Source organism: Lutra lutra, chromosome 8, assembly GCF_902655055.1.
Source record: "Lutra lutra chromosome 8, mLutLut1.2, whole genome shotgun sequence".
Classification (NCBI taxonomy): Eukaryota; Metazoa; Chordata; class Mammalia; order Carnivora; family Mustelidae; genus Lutra; species Lutra lutra.
This window is the reverse complement of record NC_062285.1, coordinates 61,956,205-61,984,195: the sequence shown is the minus strand read 5'-3', so window position 1 is coordinate 61,984,195 and position 27,991 is coordinate 61,956,205. Positions and strand designations below refer to the sequence as shown.

The 27,991-nt window shown below is 35.4% G+C and overlaps 1 protein-coding gene across 7 annotated transcripts in view; it reads right to left on the bottom strand.

Moving 5' to 3' along the window:
• The window catches only part of SCAF11 (SR-related CTD associated factor 11), a 76,259-nt gene that overhangs the window by 32,983 nt on the left and 15,285 nt on the right, over positions 1 to 27,991 (bottom strand). For 3 of the 7 annotated variants that reach the window (XM_047740210.1, XM_047740205.1, XM_047740206.1), the window contains 4 exons: positions 23,021 to 23,074; positions 14,455 to 14,536; positions 11,676 to 11,833; positions 724 to 801 (listed from right to left, as the gene is read on the bottom strand). In XM_047740210.1, coding sequence (XP_047596166.1) covers positions 724 to 801; positions 11,676 to 11,833; positions 14,455 to 14,515 — 297 coding nt within the window. In that variant the 5' untranslated portion in view covers positions 14,516 to 14,536; positions 23,021 to 23,074. Of the gene's footprint in view, positions 1 to 723; positions 802 to 6,096; positions 6,265 to 11,675; positions 11,834 to 14,454; positions 14,541 to 23,020; positions 23,075 to 27,991 lie in introns of those variants that run through there. The other 4 variants (XM_047740207.1, XM_047740209.1, XM_047740208.1 and 1 more) reach the window with 3 other exon arrangements.

Genomic DNA, 27,991 nt, shown 5'->3' with positions numbered 1-27,991 from the left:
TTAAATGTGCATCTCATGAAAGTGATTAGGATTAAGTATTACAATAAAATTGTACTTAAAGAATAAAAGTCATCTGCCTATACTAACCCTGAAATTGTGAGCAGTCTCTCTCAAGATCTCTACAAAACCCCGTATTCTCCAATTGCTCACTTTCCTTCAAGCACCAGCATTTAAAAACAAAGATACCATTTTATATTTAGTTTTATTGGCTTAATCTTCCAAACATAATAATGCTTTTCATGAAAAACAATTTTCAGGTCTTTCAAACTTAAGTTTTTGTGGGGTCAGTCTTTGAATCTCATATTCCATTTCAAACCCCTTTTCAATGGAAAAATACATTCAAAGCACTATCCAATTAATTAGTAAATGTTTCTGATATATAAACATCCTCACACTAAAAACATTCTAAAAATTTAAACCTCCTACAATTTAAGACTAAATGTGAAACTTCCTTTAGAGCATCAGAAGTCATATTTTGTGGAAAATTGTAAGGTGACTACCATGGATATGTCTTCTTTGAGAGGGCAAAGAATAAAAAGGGTTCATAATTTTTGTAGCCTTGTAGAAAAGTCTAGGCTTGCCATGCTGAATAGAAATAATAATCACATATTAAACCTAAAGTTGAACAATTCATAAATATACTCAAACTGGAAATCTATTAAGGGAAAATCATCTCAACTAAGTTTATACATTTCATACTGCAAAGTAAAACATAAACCTTACCTTAACACAACCTTCCAATGCACTCAATTTAAACACTGCCTGAAATGGCTTTCGGTCTACAGGACATGAAGCCAGTATCTGAAAAATGATTAGCAAATTGTAACTTTACAAATGTTTCTTTAGAACAGATCAAAATTAAACCATAACAAATGCATTTATAATTAGTTTTCCACTAGAAAAGGAAACAGAAAAATAATTTCTCTTCTTTCAAAGATAAAGATAAAATACTTTCTACCTGTACCATGTCAAAGTCTAATAAATAAAATAGATAATAAATTAAAAAGAGTAATAAATATCCTAAATTTGTTCAATTCATTCAAACATTTACTGAGCACCTACTACATGCTGGCTAGATAAGTGTACTACACCAATCTGCAAGAGATAAAATCTCTATTATCAAGATATCAAGATAATTCCATTAAGACCTGCTTGCCCAGCTGAGAACTACTGGTATACTGAAAGGAGAACTACATGAAAATCAATAGCTCGTGACCTAAAGCACTTGGGCAACTCTAAATCAGCTGTAGAAAGGAATGACTTGGACAGGTCCTGTACAGATCTTAATATTCTATGACTTAATATTTCTCTCCAAATCGATTGTTTTGAATGAACAGTTACACCAGTAATAATGTCTCCAGAAGTAGTTTCCTATATATCCTTTAGGGGATATCCCACACATACATATATATATGGTGTATCTTTTTAATATATAGTATAACTAAACATATGCTGAACTAAATTTTTTCTCTTAATTATGTATCTTAAACTGGTTTGTATTACTATTATTAGTAGTAGTAATATATTAGTAATAATTATTATAATATATAATAATTATTACTAATATATTACTATTAATTATTAGTAATATATTAGTAATAATTATTATATATTATATATTATAATAATTATATTACTAATATATTACTATATTACTATTTCTGAGTGGTCCCATTCTTTATTAATAACTCTATTATTAATTATTAATTAATAATAATAATTAATAAGTATGGTATGCTTAAAAATTTTAATTTATGGGGCACCTGGGTGGCTCAGTGGGTTAAGCCGCTGCCTTCGGCTCAGGTCATGATCCCAGGGTCCTGGGATTGAGCCCCACATCGGGCTCTCTGCTCGGCGGGAAGCCTGCTTCCTCCTCTCTCTGCCTACCTCTCTGCCTACTTGTGATCTCTGTCTGTCAAATAAATACAATCTTTAAAAAAAAAAAAAAAAAGTTTTAGTTTACATTTCCTTTTATAGTAAGATTGGGCATATTTTCGTATTTTTAAATGCTTTACAAAGTTCCTTTTCTTTAAATTGTTTATTCATTGCCCTTTGCCTAACTTTTTTATTAAGTTTCTAGTCTTTTTAAAATTGAATTGTAGGCACTCCTTATAGATTAAGGAAAATAGTCTTTTGATCACTGTGATTCTAAATGAACTTTGATAAAATTATTTCCTATACTTTCAAAATAAATGTGCATCAACTATAGGAGTTTCTGTGATTACAGTATTTAAATATTTGCATAGAAATAGGTTTATATTATTTAAATTATTAAAGATACAGTATTTTGCCCATTGGTAGTATGATGAAGGGAAGATTCTATACCACATAAAAATAACAAAAGGTGATATTACTAGTGCTTATGGCTATAAAAGTAAAACAGGATTTTAAAAATGTAATAGCAATAGCCTAAAAGACCACAAGATAGTAGTGGAATTTTGATAAATTATCTTATATTCTCTAGTGAGAAACGTTGTTGGGGCGCCTGGAGGGCTCAGTGGGTTAAAGCCTCTGCCTTCGGCTCAGGTCGTGGTCTCAGGGTCCTGGGATCGAGCCCCACATCTGGCTCTCTGCTCGGCAGTAAGCCTGCTTCCCGTCCCCTCTCTCTGCCTGCCTCTCTGCCTACTTGTGATCTCTGTCTGTCAAATAAATAATAAATAAAATCTTAAAAAAAAAATGTCATTTTTGCCTTTCTGGACTATGGAACATACCAAGATACACTTATATAAGCACAGGTCGATAGACTGTGTGTAGACTTTGATCATAGAATACATTTTCACAAAGCCTGTGAATCACTTTGAGAGTAGCCAAAATACAAGTTGAGTTACTTTCTACTCACTCTAAAAAGTAGTTTTTCTCTTCCTCTTAAGTCGGCCTTGATAAAATGCTTTACCACATCTGAATTAGGATATGTGACCTTACTGCATTAAATCAGTTCAGACTGGTAGAAGCCAGCTCAGCTTACTTCCAAGTAGTAGGGATTTAGAATGCTATTACTTTCCTTACAGAAAACTTGACCCCTTAAGAAGCTTTGCAACAAATAGTGACAAAGCTGTCCATATCTTTTTTAATAATGCACTGCAAATATCAATTCTAGTTGAGTTCAAGGAACTCAACTATGTGATTGTTGCTTACCATATTAACATTTACTATATGAAATTTCTTTTTTTTTTTTTTAAGATTTTATTTATTTATTTGACAGAGAGAAATCACAAGTAAGCAGAGAGGCAGGCAGAGAGAGAGGAGGAAGCAGGCTCCCCGCCGAGCAGAAAGCCCGATGTGGGGCTCGAACCCAGGACCTGGGATCATGACCTGAGCCGAAGGCAGCGGCTTAACCCACTGAGCCACCCAGGCGCCCCCCCTTTTTTTTTTTATATAAGATTTTATTTATTTATTTGACAGAGAGAAATCACAAGTAGGCAGAGAGGTAGGCAGAGAGAGAGGAGGAAGCAGGCTCCCCGCCGAGCAGAAAGCCCGATGTGGGGCTCGAACCCAGGACCTGGGATCATGACCTGAGCCGAAGGCAGCGGCTCAACCCACTGAGCCACCCAGGCGCCCCAACATTTACTATATGAAATTTCTTAAACTAGAATTTAAGGAGATTAATACAACTAAATTTAAAACAATTTAATTTAATACAACTAAGGTTGTATTAATATATTTATAACTCAAAATAATATTTAAAAGTAAAAATTTTCAAGGTGCCTGGATGGCTCAGTCGGTTAAGCGCCCAAATCAGGTCAAAATCTCAGGGTTGTAGTAGGGTCAAGCCCCGTGTCAGACTCCATACTGGGTGTAGAGCCTACTTCAGATTTTCTCTTTCCCTCTTCTGCCCCTCCCTCTCTCTGTCTCTCTGTCTCTCTCTCTCTCTGGTTTAAAAAAAAAAAGAATAATAAATAAAAACTTTCAAGTTCTTATAAATAACTAAGTTTCAGAATATTCTTACTTCTATTTTAAAGGTAAATTTAGATAAACATTAAAAAAAAAAAGATCAAACAATGATAGATGAAAACTGTTTCCATCCACGTTCTTTAAAAAACCATTAACAAAGATGTATGGAAGCTGTGAATTTACTATCTACTTTCATATCTTGCCCTGATAAGTAACCTTGAACAAGTTACAGACTTTGTGCGTCTCATAACTCAAATGAGTTACCTCATTTGTGACTATGTGGATAATAGAACTTCTAAGGTTCTTACAGGAATTAATGGAATTAATCTTAGAAGAGTGTATGGCATATACTAAGCATTGTGTAAAGTCTTCTAAATATCAACTAACTTCACTGCACAAACAGAAAAAGCTTAGTTCATTAACAAAAAGACAACCCACAATATGATTTATACATGCATGTGAGAGACCATTCTCAATGATTTTTATGGAAATTAAAATATTTCATTTTATTATAACTATTTCAAAACACTAAGATCTAACAAATAAAGAAAGCCACTGTGTTCAAGAAACTTACTCTAAATTAGGTGCAACGAATCTTTCAAAAACTTTGAAATTACGTAACTATTTTCTTCCTTATCAAATTTCCTCATTTGACACCAGATATATGGCACTCCTGCCTTTAAAACTGACAGTTTTAACTGAGACATTCCATTTTGATGTTTCAAATAAAAGGGTTCTGAGTAAGATTTTGGTTTTGTTCTGTTCTCCTTAAGCTTAATTGCCACAGATTTGTTTAAGGTTTCATTTGAAGAAAAGGTTTTATGGCTATTACAAAAACAAAAAGAAAACAGCAAAAAGTCAGAAAACCATTGTTATATATTATCAAAATTTGTATATGCTTACATTTTCTAAATCTAGTAGTACTAGAAAATAAGTTAATAGGTTTTCTTTAGCTCAGGCTCAGCCATCAGAAAAAATGCTGAAAACCAAGTTATCTTCCCCAGTTAAGGAAGCAAAGGTCAGAAAACAAGCTACCTATAGTATCTTTGCCATGGCTAGTTAGAAATGATGATATCCAGTTCTGACCTTAGAACAGTTTAACAAAACATTTCAAAGGGTAAACAGAAGAGAAATTTGGTTATCCTGAGTTAAGTTGTCAGAGCATACTTCAATATATTAAGACTGACTAAAGAAGGAGCGCCTGGGCACCTGGGTGGCTCAGTGGGTTAAAGCCTCTGCCTTCAGCTCAGGTCATGATCCCAGGGTCTTGGGATCGAGCCCCACATCAGGATCCCTGCTCAGCAGGAAGCCTGCTTCCTCCTCTCTCTCTCTCTACCTCTCTGCCTACTTGTGATCTCTGTCTGTCAAATATATAAAAATAAATAAAATCTTTAAAAAAAAAAAGATTGACTAAAGAAAAATAAAATCAAAACAGATTTTTAAAAAATCAAGTGGATCATTAATTTTTTTGTTAATGTATACTGTAAGAAAAGTACACAGGGCAAAGTTCAAAGACACCATCATTAGCAGGTACTAATGCATAAAATTACAGATAACACAATGATCAAATACCTTTACTAGGCAAGTTTTGCAAATAGAGTTTAAAAAACAGTTTGCACTGGCCTAATTTTAAGGCATTCCCAAGGGTACTTCACCCTTATATCCAACAGACAGCCATTCAGAAAATGTCAGATATTTTAATCTTAGTCTTCATAATTTGTTACTAATATAGATGATCTAGTTTTAAGTTGTATGGTTTTAAAAATGCACAAGTAAAACTAATGTAGAAAATTCTGAACTAATACGCTTATTGTGCTTAAAAATGTGACTTCAGTATTTTGAAGAAAATTATCCCAAATTTTGTTTTCCTTATATACAACAAAATAAATACCCCATGATTATTCACCATTTTGATTTCTTATATACATCAAAAATACTCAATCACCTATTTAAGCCAATATGACTTTCATTTCAATAATCTGTAAAGTATCTTACTTTGTTTCATAATCAACATAGTTCAATATCACCATTCAACTTGATAGAGCTACAAAGTTAATAGAATTTGATCACTGCTTTACAATGTAATGTGTATTGAAAAACAAGAGCATAATTTTATTGTTGAAGCTCTGTACTAAGGTTTTTATCAGTGGAGGCAATTTTGATAGGAAAAAAAAAAATCTTCCTAATGATTTTAGTAAAACATACCCTAGTATTCTGAAGCGTTGTAAATTCCCAGCTCAGACAAACCCATATTTAAATGTAAGAACAGGAAACCTTCCTTATTTGGAATTCAGGATTCTTGATTCCTAATATTTCTTGCTTCCTGCTGCTGCTCTATCCTCAATCACAAAGGCTGCCTACAGATAGCCCCTCCTAGAGAGAGAGAAGCAAGTGTTAAAGGTAAGCGCTTAAGACTAAATCTCAGTACCTATGCTTGTAAGTAGGTTTGTCTGTTCATGGGAATCTCTAGAACATCTATTCTTTCTACTAACAAAGGGAGCACAATACATAAAACTACAGTTCAAAAGCAAATAAAAAGGATTTAGGAATGCATACCATTAGAGGCTTATTTTGAAAACCTATTCACAAGAACCTATTTTTCTTGTTAATGGTTCTAAGATACCTAGCCTGAACACCTCCAAAGAAAGTGCTCACCTGTAGTCAGACAGACTACATGATCCCTATCACACTTAACCAGTTTCTTCAAGACAGTCCTTGTCAGTCCACGTTAGTGAAACTGTGGTTCTTTGTAACAGCTTTCAGGAATGTATTCCTAAAGGACAAATGACTGTCAGTGACAAAATTAACACCAAGAAAGCATTTTATCTAACTACCCAAAGGGAACCCTTTCTTGTTCTTGAAAACCCAACAGTTGGGTAAGAATTACTTTTAATCATAATTTCTTTTTACATTTAATAGTTAATACTTTCTTTCTCTGGAAAAATAAAAACACTAAATTCCATAAACTACCTGCACAAATCACTTTAAAGTTCTGACATTTAAAAGTAGGCTATACAGAAATACACCTTAATTTACCTAACTGGTAAAAACAATATTAAATAAAAATCTATTACATTTATGCTTTAGATTACGAGTGTCCACGTTAGATAATGAGTGGTTCACAGTGTAAAAATATTCTTTGCTTTACCAAAGGATTCATCTATGAGGAGAAACAACAGAGGATGTGGAATAATGAGTCACAAATTCAAGCTCTGGAGGACCCAAAATGAGCAACCTCTCTTACTTTTAGGATGATGATAGTCCTGAATCACCTCTACACAAGTTGTAATAATTAAATGAAATAATGTATTTGACAATGCTTTATAAAGTTTTAAAGATAAGGACTAACAGTATTGCTCCACAGATGTTTACATTTTTGTTCATAGAGAACTACACAACAGAAAGGTTTAGTTTCGTTCAGGAATAAATAAAAACTAAAATTCCAGGAAAAAAATTGAAGAAATCCAGGCAATATAGCTTTGAAAAGTATTCTAATCACTAGAGTGTGTAAATTTCTACTCACTGCATAAAGAATATCTATATATAAAACATATCAATAATCAAGATATAAGTCAACTAGTCAGGTTCTGATTTTTTGGTATGTATTATTAATTGAAAAATAAATTCCTCACCTGGCTGCATTACTATCGTTTAACTTCTTCAAGAACTGTACTCATCATAGTAAGAGCCTCTTCATTTCTACTCTCAGAAGAGAAAACATACCTTTGCCAGCTGTCCAAATTTGATTTCCTTAACCTTACTTTCTCAAACTGAAGCTATCAGCATTTGGTATGAAATGGAGGACTGAGATAAGTAAGTTGGAGGATAATTTGCTTACAGAAGGAAAGATAATCACATTTAAAAAATTACTTAAAAGACAGGGAAATATTTCATATTAAAGATAGAAAACCCTAGTGGATATCAGAACCTCCTCATCGCCTATGTGTATCCCTTCACATAATCTCTTAAATACTTCAAACATAAAATGCTTCCAAGGCTTTAAACTTAACCTTTTTAGGTCCAAAATTTTAACCACTTCTTAGCAATCTGCCAAATCATAAATCCTATTTTCTCAACCTGTGTATGTGTGGAAGTTGTATCTTATTGTCTATGGGAATCACAATTACAGATCAGCTATCACTACTACAGCTGTGTGTCAGAATTCTCTTGGCCTTCACCTTTCTAATTATCTACTTTAAAATATACAAACTTAGGGCATGCCTGGGTGGCTCAGTTGGCTTAGCATCTGCCTTCAGCTCAGGTCATGATCTCAGGGTCCTGGGATCTGGCCCCAAGTCGTCAGACTCCCTGCTTGGTAGGGAGCCTGCTTCTTCCTCTCCCTCTGCCCCTCCTCCCTGTTCATGATCTTTGTCTGTCTCAAATAAATAAATAAAATGAATAAAATAAAATAAAACGTGCAAACTCAGAGGATCAAGGTTAAACTTACAGACAAAGTAAAAACTGTCAATATGTTTAGACCATATAGGTATAATAAGGTAAAATATATAGGTAAGGTAGGTAAAATATAGGTAGGTAAATTTGGTAAAATAACTTTTTAAGTGGCTAATAAACTTTAGTGTAGTGCTCTGTGCGTAATACATCAGTTCAAAGGTCTACTTTGTTTAGTTTTAGAGTCTCAGCCCTAATATTAATGCTTTAAATAAAAATTTCAACTTTCCTTAAGTGCTAATTACTGTTTAATATTCTATTTCTACATCATCATCATCACCATTAATTCACAAACCAACAGGCCTACCATGCAGGAGTTTCTTAAAATTAAACATAGTCATAGTGGACATGCTTAATTTATTCAGTGTCCCAAAATGCAGGAAATTAGGTTACAGGCCACGAAGGCCACTATAGGTTCTATTACCCTGAATCATTCCTCCCTGGGGAAGGCATACTGTATAAAATACCTATAGACTAAAGCTTAGTTACTTGATCACTTGAAAGGCCTTACATGGCTTTTATTTTAAATAAACACAGAACCAAAATTTTAGAGCTTGAAAAGATTAAAAACTAACTTTGACTTTGGATATAGAAACTTTAGGAGCATGACAAATTTCAGGAGGGTGTCTGAAATAAATACACTACACTACCATATACCTTAAGTTTACTTGTTTCTTACAGAAGAGAATTTCTTCAATGCCTAAAATATTAAGGTAAAAGTAAATAAGTACTTCTTTTTGGTTCTTGATATCCATTCTGAATCCTATTTCAATGAACCTGGAGTACAAACCTCAGACAGCTCAGCTGAATTTCTGAAAGACACATAAGCTATGAAGATGATTCTCAACACATTTTGTACTGTTTTCTTATTATATAGACTTCTAACAACTATAAATTTCACTTTGATTTCTACCTTCCTACTAAAAAACTGAACACTGGTAAAATTTTAAACTATGAATCAATTTTTTAAAATTATTTTAATTTCAGGCTATCCCTTGAAGTATTTAGCAACAAACTGGAGTTCAGAATCCTTGCCTTGAGTATTAAATAAACGTTGACATAGTTATTTAAATGAAAGAATATTTAAAAAGCCTTAGTATAGGGCCTGGCTCCTTAGGAGCCTCTAAATACAGACATGTCTAAATACAAACATGTATATCCAAAGTCAAAATATTCATTTATTATTTACAATGAACAATTTATTGGATTGTGTTCTTGTTACTGGTCAATTCAATGATGGACGCTATCCTGTTTAGGGACAATGAAATAATTCAGAATATTCCCTGGTTATTCTCTGCTTTCAAGGTTAATTACTTTGTTTAAACCATATCACAATTTAAACTCCCCCTACTTTCTTTTAAAAGCTGTTTGGCTTTAATAAATGTTTATATCCAAAGGAGTAACACAGAAGAGAAAATATTACATTCAAGAAAGGTGTTGACTGCAACACTATACATGTTATCAAGTATTTTCAACTTTAAAAAAAATTTTTTTTTGGGGCACCTCGGTGGCTCCATCAATGAAGTGTCTGATTCTTGATTTTGGCTCAGGTCATGATCTCAGGTTCCTGAGATCGAGTCCCACGTCAGGTTCTGTACTCAGTGGGGAGTCTGCTTGGGATTCTCTCTCTCCTTCTCCCTCTGCCCTTTCCCCCAACACTCCCATGCTCTCTCTCTCAAATAAATAAAATCTTAAAATAAAAAAATTCAACAAAAGCTAAAAACATAGATAAGTTGAGAACTCAGTTGAAAATGTGCATAGTCCACCACCTACTAGTAGTCCCACTTCTAGATATACACCCTAGAGAAACCTGGAACACGCACACCAGGATAAAGTGCGTGATTATGCTGAAGATGCATGTACAGCATAATGATGGAGAATCAGACCTATTTAGTACATTCTGATGTCACAGAGAAAAGCACACACTCAGACTATGTTGCTGAATCTTAACAATTATATGATCACTAAATAAAATCTTATAAAAGCAGTGAATTGAAACCTTCTACCCATCTAATAATGTTACTTCTCTACTGGAAGCAAAGTCTCTACTTTTAAAATATATAATCACAAAGCAAACCAAGGTGCATTAAATTCAACACAGATGAAATCTTTAATTGAATGGCAGAGAAAAATATGCATTCATTAGTCAATGCTCCTATAAACACATGGAGATTCATAATTATATTAATAATTAAATTAAACTCAACATATTTTTTCCCAAAATACATTTTTACCTCTCCTTAGTCCCTTCTTGCCAAGACCAGTTGAGGCTTTAATCTAATTAGAACTGTTTCCAGGTATACAGGTATGAATTCAATTGGTATAACAAATCTTTTTTCCTCCTTCCAGAACTCGGCCACAGCATCAGTATACAGTTATATTCTCCTTTCTACACTATTAATGAAAATATAAGTGAAACACAGAACTTTGAAAGCCCCACTTATGTAAGAAGCAATTATCCAATGTGCTTAAGGACATCAACTTGAATGCAGCTACTGTTGAAAAAATATTTTTGTGATTTATCTTTTTTACTCATTTTTACAGCCTGAAGGACTACTAATTCAGAAAAATACAGCACGATTCATATGACAATGAATTTTTATTTCACAATTCGTAACAATAGGGCTTATAATGCATATTCAGTGATTCAATTTACTAGTACCATGATCTACTCGGCCTGAACTAAGTCAACATAATACATTAAAAGTCCAAAATATCCTTTTCTTAATCACTTACTACCTAATAAGAATCTCAGCAATATCATTAACTTGGACTCTGAAATTATTTTACACTACATTAAAGACAGGAATTAGAGAATGGCAGTTCCAAATTCACTCCTGCCTCTCTAAGCTATGAAATTGTAAAACTGAAAAACACTAGTATATCTGCTCTTGTTATTCCACAAGGCTGATACAAGAAATCAAATAATCTACATAAAAATTCCCTGAAAAATATAAAACACAAAACGGACAGAACGTGTTATTAGCAGTAAACAGATATTATCTCAAGAGGATAAAGTACACTGAAGATGAATTACTGCATTTCTACCCCCTCGCCAAAAAAAAAAAAAAAAAAAAAAAATCTGTTATTCCTATAAGGTTGTTTTTTTTTTTTTTTAAAGATGTGCACTTAAAATTTTTATTATAAAATAACAAAAAAGATGTGTAAAAAAAACTAGAAAAAAATATACTGAAAGAACTGGAATAATACAGGGAAATTTGTCTACAGTAAGGGGAAAAAGTGTTACTTATAAAAGGCATTATCAGCTCTTTAGGCGGCATGATACCATGCTAGGAAATTAAAATACAATAATATTAGTTCATTCTCAGACTCACCTCTGCCCATTTAAGAATACAGGTCATGCAGAAGACATGATTACAGCTTTCTGGAAAACCAACTTCTTTTTCTAACAGGCAATTAAGACATATTGGACATCTGTCAGCTTCACTGTACAACAGACCAGTGGTGGCAGTATTATCTTTGTTTTCTTCACCTATAAAGTAAAGCAGCCATATACGCTTTCAAGTTTTCCAAACCAAATGACATGTTCAAGGCAGTATCAAGAACTAGATATTCTAAAGGGCCCCCCAAAGACAAAGTAATTAAATCTTACAGTGTAATAAACATCTCCTTGAGCACAATACCCCCAACATTTACTAATTTATATTTTTAATGGGGAAGTAAAAAGAATTTTTTATGAATTTTAAAAATAAGTAATAATCAGATGGTTCGAATATTTTAAAGTTAAAAAAAGGTTATACTGACAAATCTCCCACTCAAATCTACTGCCATCCATCCAGCCCCACCAAATGCAATAAGTAACAACTATTACATTTCTTCTGTGTTCTTCCGAAGATATTTTTTTAATGCAGAAGCAAGCAACTCTTAAAACATATCTTTTTAAAGCTCCTTCTTCACACAAATACTAAAACACTATATACACTAGTCTGCATTTTTTTTGTTTTAACTTACTGATGGACTACAGTTGTAGTTTGAATAGATAACTATGAAATTTTATCCCTTACGGTTTGTACTAATTTAAATGCCCACCAGCAATATAACCAACATAAAAGAATATGTACTGTTGGCTCAAAAGTAAAAGAAACTTGAAAATTCAACATAAAATGAAACAACAATAAAGAAATTGTCAGCTGAAATGCAAACAATATACACCAAGCAAGTGGAAAAGTGGATATTGTCCTGAGAGCAAATGTTCATATTAGGGTTCACATCTAAAGATTTACAACCAACCCAGGCAGGGGAACTGATCCTAAGAGACTTCCATATCAAGTCAAGACCCCATGCTAAAGTAGAGCATGGGTTTAGAAAAAAGCAAATACAAATCCTCTGAAGGAAAACATCCCTTAGGTGGGCCCTCAGAATTCTACAGATTAAATTTATCAAACATGAGTTCATAATCAAAACATTACCAAACCTACGAAAATAAGTTACTTTGAGTAAGAATCAACAGAAACAATTACTTATATTTTACACATTATACTCACTAATGATCAATTTATTTAGATGTCCACTGGCTTCAAATATCGGAATTTGCAAATAAAACAAAGAATGATTAAACAGTATATTAGACCCAGAAGAAAAGAATATTTGTGAACTGTAAGAGAGATCTGAGAAAACTACCTAGACTGCAACAGACATACAAGGAGATGTAACCTGGGAGAGTGGGAAATGAGGTCAAAACAAAGTCTAACATACTAATTGAAGCCCAGAAGAAGAGAATAAAGAATATCCAACAGTTAAAGCAGTAATGGCTGAGAAATGAGAGAACAAACAAACAAAAAAGATCCAAAAGATAAAGGACATAGAAAGTATAGTAACCAAGAGAAATGAAAACAATCCATGCCAGAAACAATGCAGCAGATCTGTACAACATCAAAGACATCAAAGATAAAAATAAGATCTAAAAAGAAAAATGAAGGAAAAGACAGATCATCTCTAAGGGATTGACAATTAGGCTGAGAAGAGATTTCCTGACAGTAAAAACAAAGCCATAAAATGGTTAAATAATGTCCCCAAAGTGCTAAGAGGAAAACAACAACAAAAACTATCAATACAGAATTGTAGCTCTTTGAATAGTTCTGAAGAGGTTAAAATAAATACAAAAACTTAAGAATTTACCACTAATAGACTTTCTTTTTTTTTTTTTTTAAGATTTTATTTATTTATTTGACAGAGATCACAAGTAAGCAGAGAGGCAGGCAGAGAGAGGAGAGGAAGCAGGCTCCCCACTGAGCAGAGAGCCCAATGAGGGGCTCAATCCCAGGACCCTGGGATCATGACCTGAGCCAAAGGCAGAGGCTTTAACCCACTGAGCCACCCAGGTGCCCCCACTAATAGACTTCCACTAAAAGAATTTAAAGTTTTTTCAGGAAGAAAGAAAGAAATGGAGGATGCCTGGGTGACTCAGTTGGTTAAGTGACTGCCTTCAGCTCAGGTCATGATCCCAGAGTCCCAGGATCCAGTTCGCATCCTAGGCTCCTTGCTCAGCAGGGAGTCTGCTTCTCCCTCTGACCCTCACCTCCATGCTCATTCTCTCTCTCAAATAAGAAATAAATAAAATCTTAAAAAAAAAGAAAAAGAAATGGAGAAGAAATCCCCCAAATACTATTCATTTAAAAATATCAATTAATCTGTGGTGTTTAAAAAAAAAAAAAGAGGACTATAACCTGTAAGTAAGAGTAGGATGATCAGAGTTAAAGTGTTCTAAGGTTCTTTTACTGTTAACAGTAAATATTAAATTATTAAATTTAGAAGTAGAGGAAAAGATCAATGCCAACTATTTAAAAAACCCAAAGCAGAAGATTATAACAACAAACACAGATTAGTATATTCATAAACCAGTAGGGAAAAAAATTTAAGAAGAAAGAGTTCAAACAAACAAAAAACCTTGATCAATCAAAAATAAGACATGGGAGGAGGGAAAAAATGTATACACTTCTTATTTAGGAAGCTTATTTCAGAATTTAAGACCAATGAAAATAAATGAAAACAAAAAAACTCTTTGTAAATTTTGAAATGTACACAAATGAACAGTTTAGAAACACTAAGTTTTTTGCTTTCAACACACAAGCTTTATAAAAGATAAAAATTTACCTTCCGTATCTTCATACTCTTGATCGCCCACATTTAGGGTATATATAATTTTCCTCTTCATTTCTCCTTAAAAATGGGCTTCCTATAGGATGAATTATAACAGAGTTTTTATGTTTGCATTCTTCCAGTATCAATGAAAAACAATGAAAAACCCAGAACTGTAAGAAATTATTTGAAACACAAAAGAACATAGTACAATCCAAGCCAGTAAATTTTATGGATAATCCAGTACTCTTTTATACTCCTTGCCATCAAGCAGTCTTACTGAAAGGAAAAGCCTTCTGTTAGTATTAAGCAACAAAGATTAAATGATAGATTTCGTGGTACAGGCATAAATATAATTAGAGCTTAGGGAAAAGAGATCAATTTGAACTGAGTTTTCACTGAATGTGATAGGTTATATGTGTTGAGCTCACTGCATTTAAGAGGCAACAGTACTAAAGTGGTAAAATAGCATTTAACAAGGCCAATCTGACAACAACAAGAAAAGTGTAAGAGAAAGAGAGAAAGGGAGAGAAGAGGGAGAGAGAGACAGAGAGAGAGTCTGTGTGTGTGTGTCTGTGTGTACTAAGGAGGGATATATGCTAAGAAATTCATCTGGAAGACTATGGTAATGAGTAAGGAAAGCAATAAGCAAAACAATGCAAATCAAGTAGGGACAGATTACAAATCGATCTCTAATGATTGAGAAGTTTAGATCCAATCTTACAGATTCCTCTGAAGACTGAAGTGATAAAAGTATTATGACTCTTTTATTTTTTTTTTAAAAGATTTTATTTATTTATTTGACAGAGAGAAATCACAAGTAAGCAGAGAGGCAGGCAGAGAGAGAGAAGGAAGCAGGCTCCCTGCCGAGCAGAAAGCCCGATGTGGGGCTCGAACCCAGGACCTGGGATCATGACCTGAGCCGAAGGCAGCGGTTTAACCCACTGAGCCACCCAGGCGCCCCTTATGACTCTTTTAAAAGAATGATCTGCCAGTAGGGGCGCCTGGGTGGCTCAGTGGGTTGAGCCGCTGCCTTTGGCTCAGGTCTTGATCTCAGGGTCCTGGGATCGAGCCCCGCATCGGGCTCTCTGCTCAGCAGGGAGTCTGCTTCTCTCTCTCTCTCTGCCTGCCTCTCTGCCTACTTGTGATCTCTCTCTGTCAAATAAATAAATAAAATCTTTAAAAATAAATAAATAAAAATAAATAAAAGAATGATCTGCCAGCAAAGCACTGAAATGGATTATAGCAGGGAGAGATCAGAAGCAGAGAGATCCACATAGCTAGGGTAACTGGCTATGAACTGAATAAAAAAGAAGGAATTAACAAATAAGAATTTCTGAGATATGGTGACTAAATAAATACAAGGAAGGAGTCAAAGATTACTCTGGCCTTGAGGACTAAGAAAATGATTATGAGAGGCAAAATGAGAAATGTGGGAAAGGAAATGAATTTGTTAGTCAAGGAGAATAAGTGTATGAGGTAAAATTATTTTTTAAGTTTACTCTGAATTCTTTCTTGAACTGATGCAAGAAGATACATGATTGTAATGATCTGTTCAAAAACATTTTGGAATATCTCAGCACAAGAAATCCCCAATTTCATCAATTATAATTCTCCCATATTGATACAAAATAATTGTTCTATTAGTTTTTTCAATAATTTAAACATACTAGTTTCTACATTAAAGGTATGTATTGCCCAGGAAAATTCTTTTAGGCTAAATAAGGAGAAATGCAAAGACCCACACTTTGGTTCAAAAAACCAACTATAAAGCAGAAGATAAGAAACTTAGTAGCACATGGAAAAATGATTTAAAGGTTTTAGTAGATTAAAAAGGCAAAATCAGTAAGAATTAGAGTTACTTTAAAAAGTTAATTTAGGGGCGCCTGGATGGCTCAGTAGGTTAAGCCTCTGCCTTTGGCTCAAGTCATCATCTCATGGTCCTGGGATTGAGCCCCACATCGTGCTCTTTGCTCAGAGGGAAGACTGCTCCCCCGCCCCCTTTCTCTCTGCCTGCTGTTCTGCCTACTTGTGTTCTCTCTCTCTCCCTCTGTCAAATAAATAAAATTTTAAAAAGTTAATTTAATCAGTCTGTCTTAATAAAAGCAGATTGTCAAAAACAAGAGGAAAACTTCCCCCTCAGCCTATATTTGCAACATCTGTTTTAGTTCTGATGCTATTGTATTTAGGGACAAACAAGAAAATGATTAATGTCCATGGAAGATGACTACTGGTGACAGCCTTGGAAACCATATCACATGCAAAAAGGAAAAGTAGCAAGAATGTTTAGCCTGGAATAACAGAAAGCTTAAGGAGAAAGCTCAAGGTTTAGCAGTTACTTTCCAATGAAATGGCTTTTCTGAAGGGAGGTAGAGTAACTATCAATGAAGGCATTTAATCAGAGGCCCAGTGACTTCCTCATGGGCTATTTTTTTTTTAATTCAAAGATTTATTGAGTGCCGTAAGTATACTATTACACAATGATCTAAGTATAGCATTGAACAAGACAGACAAAAATTCCTGACTTTACATTCTAGCAGGGAAGATAAAATAAACACACTAAAATATCTAGTACGTTGAGATGTTGAGAAAAGTAAAATACAATTATAAAATAAACATACAATTATGGAGAAGCTATTATTTCATACAAGTATTTAGGGAAAGCCTTTCTGATAAAGTGAAATTTGAAACGGCAATCTGAAACAATCAAAGGAGAGAATTATGGATTACCTAAAGGACCGACATTCTAGGCAGAAAAGAACAGTAAATATAAAGTCCAAAGGCAGTGAAGAGCAGTATGTCCGATATGTCCAAGGAAAAACAAGGAGGCAAGTGTGGTTAGAACAGAATGAAAGACAGGAAAAGCAGTAAGAGGACAGACAGATAGTAAGACCATGCAACATCTTAAGGGCTAAGGTAAACAGACACACTGGCTGCTTTTCTGAGTGACATGTGCCAGTGGAAGATTTTAAGCAGAGGAGGGGGCAAAGGAAAAAGCAAGTCGACTGGTCATCTAGGGAAGAAGATGACAACAGCTTATACAGAGTAGCCGCAGTGGTGATAAGAAGGGATCAAATTCCAGCTATTTTCAAAATACATCCATCAGGATTTGCAAAAAGACTGAATGTGAAGTATCTGTTAGAGTATCCAGCAAGACTCTAGGATAATTTCAAGGTATTCTGATTTCAGCAACTACAATAATGGAATTACGGAGACAGAAGACTACTTAAAAATATTCAGACAGTCATAGATTACTTGGAATCTTGTATCACTTGGGAACTTGTTAAAATGCAGGATACCTCAGGCACCACTCTAGACCTAGAACCTGCATTTTATCAAGATCTGGACATGATTATGTAAAAGCCTGAGAAACACTGCTCTAGGTAACTTCCCAACTTGATTTTGAAGGCATACTGTGCTCCTGGTATGATTGATAATTGACCGTAATCTTTATGTGGGGAAATTCATACCATACCAACTCCCCTGGTATCCTAAGAATAAAAAATATTTGAGAGTTAATTAAATGTGATAAAATGTTAATTTTAAAATTAATACCATATTTTAAAAATCTAGTAAGTTCTCAAAACATGCAATATACTATATCTTTACTTAGCTAAATAATTTATGCCCTATTGGATAGTCTATGCTGTTTTCACATTTCCTTCCTTAAGAACATTAAGCTTATATTCTTGTATTAACATATAAATTGTAATCTATAATTAACATTTTATAGCAAATACTCCCCTCTCTATTTTAACGCATGCAATGAAGTACATAAGCAATAGTTTATCACTGAGAAACCCTCAATCAAGTTACAGACTGCCCTTCCTTGTTAGAAATCTGCTTAAAACACCAAGTGCTCCAAATTCTTAGAAGCTGTGCGCTTCTTCTTGAATACATCATGTAGTAACTGGGGCCGTATCGAACACCAATTATGCTACATTACTAGTTTATTCATTCAAAATGACAGGGTTTTAGCATTTCAGTAGATAAAAGTCACAACTTTTAGTTCAATAGCATATAAAGTTATAACTTATTCATGCTTATTTGTTCTATCTGCCTAGATTCATTTTTAATCTAAGGATTCATGGTTTTTAATACCAGTTTTGCTTTAAATTTCCAGTAACAGGAGCACAGGAATACAATATAGACACCATGGCCCTAAGCCAATAATTTGTGGTGAATTAAAAAAACTTAAGAGGGGGCGCCTGGGTGGCTCAGTGGGTTAAGCCGCTGCCTTCGGCTCAGGTCATGATCCCAGGTCCTGGGTTCGAGCCCCGCATCGGGCTTTCTGCTCAGCAGGGAGCCTGCTTCCTTCTCTCTCTGCCTGCCTCTCTGCCTACTTGTGATTTCTCTCTGTCAAATAAATAAATAAAATCTTTAAAAAAAAAAAAAAAATTAAGAGATAAGCTGTGGGTAGGCAGAACGATCCCTCCTTGTGGTTACCCAAAAAGTTAGATATAACTTGATTTCATGATATTAACTATTAATGACTCTTAATCATATCATATTCTACCTAGACTCCTTAATAGTTCGACCGAGTTCTGTAAATTATCTATTAAATCAAACAGAATTTTCTTTTAAATTTGGTTAACCACAAATGAATCTCAAAGAATGATTGTTCATTCTTGATTTTAATTCTGTTTACTTTTCAGATGACTTTAATTTACAAATTTCAATCTTTAATATCTCTTCTCGGGCTCCGCCTTTCCAAGCTAAAGTATCTTTTAAGTCTTTTATTCCTAACATAATGATCTTAAAGCACTTATATCTTACAAGTTGCCCTTTTTATTTCAGTATATATTGCTTCTGTTATGATCCTATTCCAAATATGTTCATAAAATCAGTTTGGGAAGAATGACCTAATTTATAAATTTTATTTATCATAAAAGCATCAACTTTTAGATGTGGAATTTAAAAAAAGGAGCACTATTACAAATCAGTTTTCAGAATTCAGAACTCATTTTCCCACACATACCCTGGAATACATGGAAGCAAGAATCCCAGGCCAGCCATTATAGTGCATTCAAGTAACAGTAGTGCAGAAGATAGTTCAGTTCTCTAGAACAGGATAGTTTAGTTCTCTAGAACAAGACTGCCCAACAAGAACTGTTCTATCAAGCACCTGAAATGTGGCTACTACAACCAAGGAATAAAATTTTTCATATTATTTAGGTCTTAATTAATTTAAATTTAAGTAATCCAGTGGGGTACTGGTTACCGTGCTAGACAGCACAGCTCTAGGATATAACTACCATTCTCTATAAAAGGAAATTATTTCAAGTTACACCTAAGACGCTAGCAATGTATTTTTTACTGTAGTTGCTGAAGCACAACAAGCTTCAAGGAATCAGAGAAGGGACAAGGGGTTCCCGCTAACAGAAACTAAACATTTTAGCCTTGGCCAGCTCCATTTAAAATTTCTATCCTTCCCTTCTCCCCATCCTTTTCTCTTTCAAAGTCTGTTTCCTGGGCGCCTGGGTGGCTCAGTGGGTTAAGCCGCTGCCTTCGGCTCAGGTCATGATCTCAGGGTCCTGGGATCCAGTCCCACATCGGGCTCTCTGCTCGGCAGGGAGCCTGCTTCCTCCTCTCTCTCTGCCTGCCTCTCTGCCTACTTGTGATCTCTCTCTGTCAAATAAATAAATAAATAAAATCTTAAAAAAAAAAAAAAAAAAGTCTGTTTCCTTCCATCTACATCCAGTTCACTTCAAACCTTCCCCTCCTTGCTTCCTCCTACTGTCCTTCCAGCAAGTCCATGGTATCTAAACACATGAACATCCTAGTTAAGACTTAGACATACATTCAAATCGTAGCTCCACTGCCATGTAGTAAGTGGCTGTTATTATCATTACTATTTTTTTCTAAAGATTTATTTTTAGAGAGAGCTAGTGTCTAAGCATGCATGGGGTGGGCGGGGGGGGAGGGAGTGTTGTGCAGCAGGAGAGGGAGAGAGAATCCTCAAGCAGACTCCCTGCTGAGCACAAACCCTGACATGGGGCTTGATCCGAGAACCCTGAGATCATGACCTGAGCCGAAATTAAGGGCTAGCAGCTCAAACAACTGAGTTAACAAGGTGCACCTATTTTTATTATTGGTGCTAGTAAGAACAGAAAAATAGGGAAGGGTAATAAAAGTGTTAACTGCCCAATTTCTGTGTTTTCCCTAGACAGAAGTGAAAGACAAAGGCAAACAGAGGACTGAAAAAACACGAATCAACACTTCTGAGTAACAACTAATTGATAAAGTCTACTAATATTCTGTCAAGAGTAGTCAGATCCATTGGGTACAAAAAAAGAAGACATATGAAAAGCCATGAGAAGTTTAACTCTATTTCCCACCCCACTCTCACACTCAATTCTGCCATTACAGACTCTATCATAAAGGGCACAGATATGAAAAATGGGAGCCAAGACTGAATGAAAGGGATTTTGGGGAAAAGTAAGAGCTGTCCCTGTGCTGGGCATACTTATACCAAGGACAAGCATATTTCATGAAGATGCTAAGTAGTATACTGATTCACATGGCTGAGGTCTTTAGAGAATCAGTGACTCCCAGAACTACTCTTAAAATAATCTATTCTTCTTCTTCCTTTATTTCCAATCCCCTATCCAAGATAAACTAGTCCCCAAATTCAATCCCCTGTCCCAAAAATTCAGTTAAAAATGAGGGGGCAGGGACGCCTGGGTGGCTCAGTTGGTTAAGCAGCTGCCTTCGGCTCAGGTCATGATCCCAGCGTCCTGGGATCGAGTCCCACATCGGGCTCCTTGCTCGGCGGGGAGCCTGCTTCTCCCTCGCTTCTGCCTGCCATTCTGTCTGCCTGTGCTCGCTCGCTCTCCTCTCTCTCTGACAAATAAATAAAAATCTTTAAAAAAAAAAAAATAAAAAAAAAAAATGAGGGGGCATTCAATGAGGTACTCTGAGTGGTATATTTCCGTGATTAATGACTTGGGCACTGCTGTCAGGCCAACCTGTGCTTATAACATTGTCTAGCAGTAATAAACACGCAAATGTTACATTACTATTCAGTGCAGGATCTTTCATCTCAATCCCAGCCTTAAATAAAGCCATTAACTGCCTCCCAATGCTATTAAAAAATTGATCCTTCAAGGCTATTTTTTAGAGATGTCCAGGGAGGGATAGTATCCATTATTATAGGCCAATGTTCAAAAAACCAGCCGAGTTTTTCTGTAAATAAAGTTTTGTTGAATAGCCATGCTTATCCCTTTAGATACTGCCTATGACTTTTGCACTACAATGGCAAATATAAATAACTGTGACAGAAACTATACACTCTGCAAAGCCTAAAGTACCTACGACCTGGCCCTTTCCAGAAAAAGTTTATAGATGTGGCTCAGTCTCTCACTGCAGAGGGCTCTTCAAGCTTTCTGAAGTATAGGCATCTCCACATCTATATTCAACCTGTACTCTGGCACAACAGTTACTTATTACACATTTGAGTCAACAGTTCTACAGTGTTGTCCTTGAGTTCCTTTTAAAACACCACTGAAGGCTATGTGATTTTGTTGATTTATCTACATTTATTTTCTCAGTGTGGCTTACACTATCACAGATACTTGCTCTAGCGCCTTCAATTCACTTCAGAGTAAGGTTAAAGCAATTAACTCCTTCAGCTTAATAATTATTTCCTTTACAGCCTCTCCGCTAATCAACTCAGTCCTGCTCTACAATTTTTGATTTTTAAATCCCTTACAAAATGCTCCAATTTTTTTCTACCTGTACCGCAATTTCATTTGAGTTTGTAAGTAGATTTCTTTGCTTCAAGGAGGCTATTCTAACATGTTTTTGTTTAAAATATCCCTCCCCTACATGTTTGTTGCTGGAGCTTTAATACCAGTATGCTTCTGTATAAAAACAGACTGTCCCTTTAAGCATAGGTTTTAGGAAAAAACTGTCCAGGTTCAAACCACAACTAGTCTGCCACTTAATGTCTTTAAGCCTGTTTCCCCATCTATTAAATGGAGATAAATGTAGTAACCACTTCAGTCATTATGAAGACTAAATTACATAATCACATAATCCTTTTAAAGTGCTTAGCACCAAGACTAGGACAAAAGAAGTACTCAACAACTAACACACAGGCACAGATACCACCCCACACCAAAAGGATCTTAGATGTATCACAGGATATAAGATAGTTAATCTGTATGACTCCCACTAGGATGAGATTTTCATTATTTTAAAAACAACTGTACTTCAAAGAATATCAACATACAGAAAGAATGTGAGAAGGAAAGAGTTCACAAAATTTAAATCGTCAAATAGCTTTTTGAACAGATCTTATATATGGTAAATATGTTCTTTATTCTATTTATCTAGAAACAAAAATGTCACAGCAAGACAAAATCTAGGACTCAAAAGAAAATAGTTCTAGGATTATTATAACTTATTTCCTACCTTATATATGTATAGGAGATAAAACACTATGTTTTAACATGGCAACTCCAGCAAAAAAGAAATCAGACATAGTTAAGTGAAGCTATAACCACAATTCCCAAGGTAGTACCTACGAGTGCCATTTTAAGTTTTTCGTAAGTATGGAAATATTCACAAGCCCTCTTACCTTTAAGATTCTTCAGGTGGAACAGTCACGTAATCAGTTTTCCATCAAATTATTCTGGGGAGGGAATTATGAAAATTAGTCCTATTTTACTTCACTTTCACCCAGCTGTGACCCTATTTATCTTGGGTTCAGAATAAAAGAGAACAATTAAATATAAAGAATGATTTATCCCAGGAGGCCTTGAGTAGTGAATACATTTTATTTATAATGGAAGACATTTTGACACAGTTAAGTATATGCCTTCAAATATGAAGATACTCACAGGTAATGGAGGCAAACAATGAAAACATTTTGTTTAGTGAGAGAAGTACAAGTCACATTTCAGCATATAGGAAAAAAAACAGTTGAAAACAAAGTAACGGAGAATTAGAAAAGATCTACCCCAACAAATAGACTGGCCACATCACCTAAAAAGACAATTTAGGAAAAGATATAGAAATTCAACAACTACTAGAATTTAAATTACTTCCTGAACTCCAGACCTTAAGTATGCTTAACCAATAGTCACTTTTCTCTTTTGTTCCCCCTCTCGTTCTTTCAGTTAGGCCCTATACCAGACTCCCCTCCTTGCTGCAGTCTGTATTTATTCATTCAATAAATACTTAGCCAGTGCCCCTATTTTCTAGGTACCATTAGGCCTTAAGCACTGACATACCTAACAAAAACAAAAACAAAAATCAAAAATTACAATACAGTACAGTAAGCAGGTGCTGTTATTGGGGTAAGTGCAAGACATAACAGGAGCACATAATAACCACCAAATCTTTGCAACATATCTACATTTGTAAAAAAGGCTTCCCAATTGAGAGCAAATAGATTAAAAATATATTTTTCTAACCCCCTGACCACTCTGTACCATTGGAGCATTTCCATCTTTAAAGGACTTGGAACTGGAATTGCCAATTTTAAAATGATAGTGAGAATTTTAATTTTTTTTTAATTCATTTGAGACAGAGAGAGTGAGATAGAGCATAAGGAGAGGGGCAGGAGAGGGAGAAGCAGACCCCCAACTGAGCTGGGAGCTTGATTCCAGGACCCCAATGATCACGACCTGAGCCAAAGACAGACACTTAACCATTTGAGCCACCCAGGTGCCCCAGGAATTTTAATTTTCAAAACAAAGGACACATGTGAATCAGAGCACATAGATAAGCTGATGTGCTTGCTATGTTAAGACTTCCTATATGGAAGTGACCATTGGGCAAACATAAAAGATAACACTGTGCCCAACCCCACAGCATAAAGGCTTAACCTCCAAAAAAGGTTTTCAGACAATGGCTGAAAATACACACACACTGGTAAAAGAGAAGGATCTTTTCTTTTTATAATTTTATAAATTATAAATTTATAATTTATAAATTTACAAATTATAAAATTTTATAAAATAGTACATTTCACACAATTATCTGAGTATATTAATTGTCTAACTGAACAACATACATTTAAAATAATAATCGGGGCAGGGCACCTGGGTGCCTCAGTTGGTTAAGCATGTCTGCCTTCAGCTCAAGTCAATGATCCCAGGGTCCTGGGATTGAGCCCCACATGAGGCTCTCTGCTCAGCGGTGAGCCTGCTTTTCTTCTTCCTTCACCTGACCCTCCGCCTGACCCTCTGTCTGCCACCTTGCCCAACTGCGCTCTATCAAATATATAAACAAAATCTTTTAAAAAAAAGTACAATGAAGAATGAGCAAATTATGATATGTATTTACAAAAATAGCAACAAAATTTTCATTTCTACCAATAGTTTCAATTTCACCCCACCTTTATAACTACCAAGAATAAAACTGAAATGGATATGAAACCTAAGACTTTCAACCAATTTTAGTTTTAGTGAACTCATTTACATGCTGTTATGGTCTGAATGTTTGCATCCCCCAAAATTCACATGTTAAAATGCTGAATATGTGATGGTGTAAGTGGGGCCTTTGGGAAGTGATTTTTTAAATCATAAAAGTGGAACCCTCATGAATGGGATTAGTACCTTATAAAAGAGGCTACAGAGAGATCCCAAGCCCCTTCTACCACATGAGGATGCAAGGGAAAGTCTGCAACCTGGAAAAGAGCCCTCACCCAACCATTCTGCCACCAGAACTCTGAGAAATAAATTTCACTGCTTATAAGCCACGTGGTTTGTGATGTTTTGTTATAGCAGCCGGAACAGATAAGACACATGCTCTTCTTTCAGTTACTACTGCACAATCAGTCCCTGCAACTACTTTCTAATTTAGTTTTTGATAAGATTTTCAGTGATTTGGTTGCTTGTCAGCAGCTGACCAACAACAGGAATTTCTGGAAATCTTTCATATTCAATTCATTGAATCATGCCCTTCATTCTGAGCCTACACCCAGAAAAAAGCTTGTTTTCCAAGCACCATTCACTGATGACCAAATAATCTTATATCTTGTCGTTTACCAAAGAAACTGAAAATAGAAAAGATGAAGTCATCTACACTTATCAGTCTTATAATAAAATCGGCTTCCCATATCAATCTAGGAAGTGAAGATATGCTTCAGAATGTCTCTAAAATTCCTGTGGAGTGTCTGCAACATCATGTGAGAGCCACGTGTCCACTAATATGAAGCATATCACCTCATACTAAGCTCTACAATGACCAATAACCTAATTATTTAGAAGAAAATTATTTTTTAATTCCATTTATTTGAGAAAGAGGATGCATGCAAACAGAGGGGGAGGGGAAGAGGAAGAGAGAGAGAAGCAGACTCCCCACCGAGTAGGGAGCCCAACGCAGGGCTCAATCCCAGGACCCTAAGATCATGATTTGAGCTAAAGGCAGACACTTAACCAACTGAGCACCCAGGCACTACTAAGCAAATCATTTTTAAAAGTTTAGAACAACTAAAGAAAAAAATTTCCAAAGTGAAGGGAACTGCAAATCCTTAGGCAGAAAACATAGACTAAACTGGAAATAGGAAAACAGTTTTTTCAAATGTAATATAATTATGGAAGATTAGATTTCATGAAGACTATGCACTAAAAGAGAAATTAATTTTCCTATTTCCTTTTACATTTAATGTAGTATCATCTCCTCAATAGGGCTTGCACTGGGGGCGCCTGGGTGGCTCAGTGGGTTAAAGCCTCTGCCTTCGGCTCGGGTCATGGTCTCAGGGTCCTGGGATCGAGCTCTACATCGAGCTCTCTGCTCAGCAGGGAGCCTGCTTCCCCCCACCTTCTGCCTGCCTCTCTGCCCACTTGTGATCTCTGTCTGTCAAATAAATAAATAAAATCTTTTAAAAAAAAATAGGGCTTGCACTCTTACATGTTAAAAAAATGTTACTGATAAACCATATATAAATGAAATAAGGAGATTCAAAGTTGCCATTGCATTCTGAAAGTGGCAGTAAGTAAACTGGGGAGTTCTGGTTCTGGGTAAAATGGAGTAAGCACATTCTAGCTTGTTAATCTCACTGACTGAAACTATAAAACCCAGACAGAATAAATGGAGCAGCTAATTGAAATTTTAAAGGAAAAAACAGCAGGTGGATTGAGAAAGAGGCCAGAATCTGATATATTTTCAGGCTGGTAGTGAGCTCATGCCTTTTCCATCTAGTTTTGCCCCCAGCCTGGGCTTAACGCAACCTAAAACCCAAAAAGCTGTTCTGAACAGGAGAGAGAGAGAAAGAGCAGCAAAAGAGAAAGCTCTAGGAAAGGCCCTCTGTCTCTGTCCAAAGAGTGGAAAAGGGGTCGCCTAACTGTTTAGAAAGAGTAAGGGAAATCTCTTTTTTTCTGTTTCTCATTCCCCATGACCCAATTCCCAAGCAATCCTGTCGTGACAGCTGCAACAGTGGCAGGCAGTGGGGCCAGCAGAAAACTCTGAGGGAAAAGTACCATCGTCAATGACTGAAGAAACTGGACTAATCTAAATTTTCCTCCTGTCTTCCTGTCACTTGCCTCCAGATGCAATTGTAAAAAGTATATACCACAGCGTAATTAATGAAATGAGACTGGGATTTCCAGCCAGAGAACGGGGTGGGAGGGGGTCAGGGTGTCCAAGGGATCTAGAAAACACCATGAGCATAAAAGATGGGAAAGAGTTTAAGTAACTTATAAGTTGTTTGTGAACTCCTAGCTCACCCCTGAGCTGTTCATCTACAGGTTTAACCTTAAGCAGCATACCACAGACTATGAAGATTAAAACAAATATAGGATAAACCCCCATGAAAATCACAGATTGGCTACTGGGTAATACACATTATGGGAAAAATCCAAACGTGCTACAAAGGTTTTGAAAACAGAACTGAGATTAAAACTACAACCTGGGGACGCCTTGGTGGCTCAGTAGGTTAAGCCTCTGCTTTTGGTTCAGGCTGAGATCGAGTCCAGCATCAGGCTCCTTGCTTGGTAGGGAGCCTGCTTCTCTCTCTGCTTCTGCCTGCCACTCTGCCTGCTTGTGCGCTCTCTCTGACAAATAAATAAATAAACTCTTTAAAAAAAATAAAAATAGAAAATAAAACTACAACCTGAAGAAAGCTGGTTAGAATTGTGGCCTAAAACCTAACTGAATCAATTGCCTACCCAAACAAAAACATCAAGTCTCTGCAGCATTTAAGCAACACACTAAGATTCATAGCATAATGTTCAAAATCTCCAAAACACAACCCAAAATTACTTGGCAGAGAGAACAAAAAAATCTCAAACTCCTGTGGGAAAAAGAGAACCAACAGAAAACAACACTGAGATAACACAGATCTTAGAGCACTGGATGAATTATCTGACAAAGACTTTAAAGGAGGTTAAAAAAAATGCTCCACAAGAGCAAATACTCTTGAAACAAATGGAAAACTAGAAAGTCACAGCAAAAACAAACAAAAAACCCACAAAATATAAAGAACCAGCAAATGAAAATTTTAGAACTAAAAAATGCAATAACAAATAGAAAAATACACAAGACAGACTTAATAGCAGAATGGAAAGCCAGTGAACTTAAAGACAGATCAACAGAAATTACC